Genomic DNA, 7882 nt, shown 5'->3' with positions numbered 1-7882 from the left:
TTGTCCGTTTTAAGTCACTAAACTTTGTTATTTGTCCCAATCAAGTCCCTCTATACTTTTCCATCCAAAAATTTAACGGAATATTCCTATTCCGTCCAAAAAATTAACGGAATATACTCATTCCCTCCAAAATATTAACGGAATTAGCATATTTCATCCAAAATACTAACGGAATTAGTATATTCCGTTAAAATTTTGGATAGAAAAAATAAAGGGACTTGATTGGGACAAATAACAAAGTTGAGTGACTCAAAAGGGACAAATCAAACTTGAGTGACCAATTCGTGACAAATAACAAAGTTTAGTGACCTACAGCGAAATTTACCCCAAATTTAATTATAACATATGGTGTGGTTGTATGTGTGACGAGTCTTATTTTTACTAAATTTAAACTTCTACACATAAAAGATATGTATTTAATCAAAAGAAGATAAATTATGTGATTGGAAAGTTAAAATTAAATCTAAAATTTCATCTTTCAATCATAATAGTTGACGGATCGAACACCCAACGTGCTTAATAATAGAATTGAGATATAAGAAACTTTTCATTTATCTTCCTCTTGCATTTTTGATGCAATTTACACAAAATGCTATCGTCGAAGCCCGAACTTAAAACAATGAAAAAAATATTTAAAACAAATGCCAGAATCTCTCTTAAGCAATCAATCTCTGGATCTTATCCAATGCCTGAATAAACAAGAGGGATAAAATATTAGAAATACATTGAACAACAAGATAGAAGCTGAAACAATTATTTTAAAGAGTAGGGTTCAAATGCCTCGTCTTTCATGTCTCAATTGTGCTTCACATCTTTATTTTGGTTTTCAAAGTTCAAACGGTCAATCCAAAGCACTCAACATGATCTCCATACTACAATGTGTTTGGAGGGGGTGTAAATGGATCGGATATTATCCAATTTCGTCCGAATCCGAATCCGGAAAATTACTTAAATTATCCGATCCATATCCGTATCCAAAAAAGTATAACAGCTAAGGATACAGTTTGACCACCATCCGATCCGTATCTGACCGTTTACACCCCTAGTTTGGAGACCAAATTATATATTTTTTGACAAAAAAAAAACTATAATTTTAGATGGGTACAAAATCACTGTTTTTGGTTGGTCCAAAATATTTTGAAAAAACAGTGATTTTGTACCTCTCTAAAAAAATTATCCAAAATTTCCAAAAAAATATAAAATTTAACACATTTTGATATGGAGATAAGGATGCAAGGCACGATACAGGAATGAAAGACACGAGGCATTTGAACCCTCCTCTATTTTAAATTGGTAATTTATGGCATAAGTACCTCTAAAGCAATATCTTTAGGTGATAATGTAGAAACATCCTCATGGCCCTTTTTAGCAGCCATCTCTGCAATTGTCAATTAACTCAGATTACACAAATAAAATACATATATTCACAAAAGAGTTGTATAATTAGCACTACACATACCTTCTAGGGATAATCTTACGTCAGCATTTGCATAGGCATCGTATCTCTGCTCAATAAGTGCAGAGAGTTTCGCAAAGGCCTGAAAATAATTTCTTATTAATTACTGATAAAAACCTAACATTCTGAACCTAAATGGTACAGTGTTGAACCAACTGTTGTACCAGTAATTCAATTTCTGCAGGTCTTGAAAGGCAGTACAGTGGTACTGTTTAATTAGACATTACAGGAATTAACCCTACATGAGCTATTCTGGACTTGAGTGTTACAGCACCTAACCAGCACCGCAACTGACCTGCAGTAGTATTGTTATTGAAAATATGGTACCTTGGTGTAAGGGTCGCCTGATTCTTGATCCAAAAGCGGCCTAGAAGCGGTACCAACTGCGGCAATTCTTCTGGCAAGAGCTTCCAATGGGACATCTAACCAAACTGAAATCCCTGCTTTCATATATCTCCTGAGAATTAACCAAATTTGAGAAATATCTCCAGCAAAGATCTTCTAAAATGAACAACTATAAATTTACAAAGTAAATACCAGTTTATGGGACGAACAACCGCACCCCCGCCAGTTGCCACAACTAACCGCTTCATTTTCGACAAGTCCTTCAAAACTTGACTCTAAAGAGAAAAAAATACACATAAAAACATAAATCTAGATAACTTATATTTCATGAAAACCATCTTATGACAAGGAAGATTTTTATTGAAAAGAAGCATACCTCGACATCTCGAAAGAAGGCCTCACCATGTACTTGAAAGATCTCAGCAACAGATGGCATGCCTGCTGTTTGTTCGGCCAATTTGTCACTGGAAATAAGAAATAAAACAAAATAAGCTTTTGCTTGCCTGATACATTATGTGTTTTTTTAAGGTACTTATGCTCAACCAAAAAAAAAAAAGAAAGAATGTATTTATAGTGCGCTATTAGATTGGTACAAACCTGTCAAAGACAGAATAACCCAGAACCTCTCCTACAATCTTCCCAACAGTTGTTTTACCAGATCCCATCAATCCTGTTTAAATTAAGAATAAGGAAATTAATAAGGAAATTTTTTAGGACTAAAAGGCTTTTTAAACTACTTGAAAGGAAAAGTAAAGGAAAACAAACTTACCAACAAGATAAATACAGCGGCCATCCAAGTGTAATAATACATCTTCTGACTTTTTCTGAAATTGCATTATATAAATTATCAGTTGGATAATCATTTAGAAAAAAAAAGCAAGTTATTTGGTAAACTAAATCATCAACTAATTTGCTTTTTAGCTGTACCTTCAAAATGATGGCTTCATCTGTGTGATGTTGCAAGATCTCAGTACCTGTATGCAAAAATTAATATCAAACAATTCAATTCAATAAAAACTTTAGAAATACTGATCAATCATAATGTTTAAAATTTTCACTGGCAAACATACAGTTGTTAATTCGATATTTCTATTTTAGGAAGTAGCTGTATATTCTTTTAAAAATTATTAAACATGTAGAAATTTCAGATTTAGCAAGCTAAAGTCAAAGAAGGACCCAATTTCTTTTTCCCTTCTTCAAAATTATCAATTATTACCTAGCAAATACGAAATTGGATATTCAAATTTAACAGAAACTTATCCAACAATTCAAGTAAAATTACCTGAGTATTTCGTGGCACAGGAAGTAATTACGGGCTGGATCCTTGTTCTGCCTCGGACTGAAACCCGAGCCGTTTTGAGATTTCCCAAACTAATAGCTTGAATCCGCTTATCTTCCAACGGAGCATTGTGAAGCCTGAGATTGAATCCCGGCGATCTCCGACCGGGTTTATCTCCGGCGATCCAAGAACCTGTTTGCAACCGGAAGGCAGTACTAGCCTCCATTATCTCTATATCTTAATCGGACGGCTGAGATTGAATCTGGAAAGAGGCGAGATAGCAGGTGGAGAAGGTAGGCAGTGGATCTATTCGGCTAATTTATATAAATGTGGAAGTAGAAGCGCTAATCTGCCAGAGTCATACGGCATCGAGTTGTTGCGTTTCTAGAAAAATAATAACGATAACACCCCTGGAGGATATTCCTTTGCAAGGAAACGGGGATTGGGGAAGGTAGGAATTATCCGCTGGGAGGAAGGGTATTTTGGGAAGTAAAATGTTGTGGGGTTGGTAGCTCTGTCCGAGTCAGATTTGGATCAAGTGGGGTACAATGAAACTCTGGGGAAGGAACCCCCAACGGGTTGACCCACCAACCACATCTCCGGTAGTCCGGTCTCCACAATTTACATTGGTAGTTGGCGAGTATTATTGACCAGGGATTGGATTTTCTCGGAACCTGATTCAATTTCTTAGCGAATCTTTTATCCGGAATCCGCTAAAATATTCAAGAGCTTATGAAAGAAAGGCTAATGGGTAGGGGTGCAAACGGGTTGGATATTATTCGACCGTATCTGACTCCGTATCCGAAAATTTAATATGGATATCCAATATCCGAATATCCGTGCGCAGGGACGGACGCAGGATTTTTGTCTGGGCGGGACAATAATCGGATGCAAATAGCTTATCGGGTACAATTCAACATAACAAAAAAAATACCAATCAATATAATAAAAATCCTAAATTACTTGAAAAAAATCAACAATTCAACATTTATAGGGAATTTGATATCAACATTTTGGTTCAACTTGGCAGCCTCTGCCTTTGAATTCAAAAAAAAAAAAAAAAAAATTTGGTTCAACTAATTTTCGCTATTTGAGATTAGTGCCTATTTGGGCTCCGCTAATTTGTTTCGCTCAGAGTTTATATGGGCTCCATTCTGTCTATTAGAATTTCAGAATGAGCTACAGGGAGGCAATTTGAATTCCAGGGGGGCAATTTGAATTCCAGGGAGGGGCAGAGGTCCGAAAAGCAGATTTTTAACACTATTTTTTAAAATCCAGCGGGGGGCAGCTGACCCCCCCTGTGCTACAGTGGGTTTGCCCTGTCCGTGCGGATGCGGATACGGATATGGTTTTGAATTTTAACTATCCGTATCCGAATAGTAGATATATATTATATAGTTTAATATATATTATGAAAAAAATTATGTTATTCACTATTATAAAAAGCGGATATTCGTATTCGTATCCAGTTAATATCTGATCCGTATCCGTATTCGAAAAATAAAAACGGATACGGATATGATTTTACCCCTATCCGATCCGTTTGCACCCCTACTAATGGGTTGGTAAATTGATTCAAAACTTGATTCGGATTTTTATTCAGATTCCGCCCTAAAAACTAAGCGGAGCACCGATTTAGTCAGTCTGTTATCATAAATTCATAAATAGACAATTGAAGAGTGATAAGAAAAAATTATAGTTTTGATAAGTTCAGTGTCAAATTTGTTTGTATTGAGTGAACCAAGATTATGTTGAATGATCCATATTATTTGAGTTACATTGTTGTTGAGATTTTTTTAAAAATCAAATGATTAGAATATATAGTAATTTTATTATAATTCATATTTATTAGTGAATATTTTCTTACCAAGATTAGATTTAATTATTAAAAGAAAAACAAGCAACTTCTAAAAATTCTCTCGCAAAATATGGTATGGTGAAGAACAACTAAAATATATTTAATATGTATTTCGGCTACTCTTAAGTTTTTGTTGGATGTTCATATACTATTTCATCGGATGGTTATTATGTCGTTGATTGTTATATTGTTATATTCCATATTTAAAGATAAATATTTTCTTACTAAAATTAAATACGATTTTAAAAGTAAACATTCTCTACTTATTCTTATTTGATCTAATAGTCAAAATTAAGTACAAAATTTCCCTCACGAAATACATAATATGATGTAGTGGAGAACAACTCAAAAAGTTATTCATAACATATTTAAACTATAGAAAATATATCCATAACTTTATTAGCGAGCTCTCATAATTGTTGAATAAATGTATTTACACCTATGTTGTATGGATACGGGTACGGGTATCGTGTCGGATATGACACGGGTACAACGACACGGCAATTCTCAAAAATAGAGGACACGACACGGTTATTATATATATTATATTTTATTAATTTATATATTATATTTAGATAATTATAACTTAAATTAAATTTATACATAAAATAAAGACTTCATCTAAGTATAAGTTAAATATTATATTTACTAGAACTTATCACATGTGATAGTTTGATGTAGTGGTTTATGATTTTGACTCCCATTTGAGAGAGCCCAAGTTCGAATCCCACATCCACAGAAAAAAGAAAAAAAGAAGAAGAGAATTTGCTCCGGTCCACAGTCGCGGTCCGCAGGCACGGGCGGGTGTCCACGGGCACGGTCCACAAGCACGGGGGTGTATCCAGCCGTGTCCTGAGGTCAACCAGGTGTCGGAGACCGTATCAGGAGGGTAGGGTCTGATACATATCGTACGCGTGTCGGGGGCGTGTCGGTGCCAGATATGTATCGGACACGGGTACGATGGCTTCTTAGGAGTATCGGGGTAACATAGGTTTACACCCTTAAACTAGTTGACACGTGCTTCACCGTGCCGTGCAATTTAAAAACACTCCAAGGAAAAAAGAAAAGAATCCCTCGGAACCCCCGCTTCGTTTCTTGGAGATATCGTCGACTCCACTGCTGCAATTTTGAGAGTCGAAAAAGAAGTCATAAGCTCCGCCCTCCCTTCTCCCATTCGTTCTGGTCTACTCCATCTCAGTCAATCTGAGCAGTGCTTTCATTTAATGGATCTGATCACCGCTTCAGATCGCTACTCTCTCGTCTCAACTTACCGGATTCGAATAGGAGGCTGTGTGAATTCGCTCATCTCATACGTAATCTCTACTATCTATATATATATAAATAAGGTACGTATTTTTATGATTGTTGCTGATGACGAAATTGCAAAAAGTTGCCTCCTTCTTCATCTCTTCTTCTTCTTCTTCTTCTTCTTCTTCTTCTTCTTCCACCTCTCTGAGTGGTGACTGTCCTAAACCGGTTGGTTGATTCAGTTCCCGGTCTGATTTGATTCAGTGCCTTCTCGGCTAAGTGGTGACTGTCTCGGTCCGATTGGATTCAGTGTCCTTTTCTTTTCTCCTCTCAAAGTGGTGACTGTATCAGTCCGGTTTGATTTAGTGCCTCTTGGCTGCGCATTCCTCTGGGCGGCGCGTCGATTTTGGAAAGAAGAAGACGTTTCGTCCTCAAGAAAGGGCTCGATACGGCGTACTCCACCAGCCATGCAACTCAAAAATTACTATTGTGTCTACATTCTCAGAGAAGAAAATCAGAAGGCCCACCTATTTGCTTATCGGGCGCGAATAAACTAATTTGCATTCTCTGGCTTCACATATCTGTTATTTTTTGACATAGCAAATTAGGTGATTTTACAGAAAGCGCAATATATAGGTTTTCGTACTTTCTATTTTGATAAAAAAAAAAAACCTGTATAATAACTATCTTGTATATCGTTGGATCAATGCAATCGCCTACGGACTTTTAACTAAAAAAAAAAAAATAGTTGACACATGACAAGATGCAATGTATATTTTTTTTGTTCTCGAACAATAATACATAATTGAATTTTTTTTAGTAGCTAATAGCTATACTATGTACAAATTTATGCTCGTGCAAAACACAGAGAGAAGAAAAACAAAAATAATATCAACTTGTTACCGGTGCTTAAAGACTCTGGGAGAACACGTTGTACGCGTGTAGCTCACAGCTATACATTACAGCTAGCCTCAGTCTATATACATACTAAAGAATGGACAATAATGAATAATAGAACTAGCGTGTTCTCAACTTCATAAGTTTTTTAGTGAATTCAAGTCTAAAACTCATTGAACTGTTGAGATCCGTCCACCTCATGAGTTTGAGTGATGCGTTTATATGTAAAAAAAACAAAAACAAAAAATTGCATAGAGCCAAGTGATCAAAATACGTTCAAAAAATGAATGCATTAAAATTAATTTATTAATCTTCTAATTTTGATCGCTTGACTTTAAACTAAATTAATTCAAATGTTTAAAATTTTCACATGTAGACGCGTCACTTCTAAGGTAGGTGGATTTTAATAATTTGGATTCATCATTTGAAACTGATTTGATGGGTTTTAGACTTGAGTTCACCAATGGCTTTGGTGAACTTAAGAACACCCTAGTTCTACTCGAATGAATATACTATTATATTTGTCTTCGTATCAATGTGAATTAAGTTCAAACATATTAACTAATCAGGTGCTAGATAAAAAAAACAATGCTCTAACTTATAATTTTCAATACTCTGACTTCTAATTTTCGATGTTCTAACTTATATTCTTAATTACCAGTTAGAATTCAAGGGATTCATTCTAATTATAACTCTAAATTTAATCATAATTACAAATTAGAATTTCAAATGGAGCAAATAAAATTGTAGAGAGGCAAAGTTGATCCGGCTTTATAGATCTCCATAAAATTTTAAATTC

General features: G+C 35.1%; 1 protein-coding gene across 1 annotated transcript; it reads right to left on the bottom strand.

Moving 5' to 3' along the window:
- Positions 1-533: 533 nt before the first annotated feature.
- Positions 534-3431, bottom strand: LOC144566234 (shikimate kinase 1, chloroplastic-like). The gene is made up of 10 exons (XM_078316200.1): positions 3084-3431; positions 2729-2775; positions 2571-2625; positions 2399-2471; positions 2178-2265; positions 1994-2076; positions 1784-1913; positions 1460-1538; positions 1314-1378; positions 534-689 (listed from the first exon to the last, which is right to left on the bottom strand). Exons 1-10 carry the CDS (start codon positions 3304-3306, stop codon positions 657-659), a joined length of 876 nt encoding a protein of 291 aa, XP_078172326.1. The 5' UTR covers positions 3307-3431; the 3' UTR covers positions 534-656.
- Positions 3432-7882: the final 4451 nt, after the last annotated feature.

Source organism: Carex rostrata, chromosome 15 (genome assembly GCF_964058835.1).
Source record: "Carex rostrata chromosome 15, lpCarRost1.2, whole genome shotgun sequence".
NCBI lineage: Eukaryota > Viridiplantae > Streptophyta > Magnoliopsida > Poales > Cyperaceae > Carex > Carex rostrata.
The sequence above is the reverse complement of the archived record's forward strand: the minus strand, read 5'-3'. Positions and strand labels throughout refer to the sequence as shown.

Bases quoted from the DNA above. Each gene is read 5' to 3' on its own strand.
- LOC144566234 (XM_078316200.1), bottom strand. From the start codon at position 3,306: ATGGAGGCTAGTACTGCCTTCCGGTTGCAAACAGGTTCTTGGATCGCC. The intron at 2,077-2,177 runs GTATGCTTCTTT...TTTTCTCTTTAG, and splicing joins CCTTCTTTCGAGATGTCGAG to AGTCAAGTTTTGAAGGACTT. The intron at 1,379-1,459 runs GTATGTGTAGTG...TGACAATTGCAG, and splicing joins CGTAAGATTATCCCTAGAAG to AGATGGCTGCTAAAAAGGGC.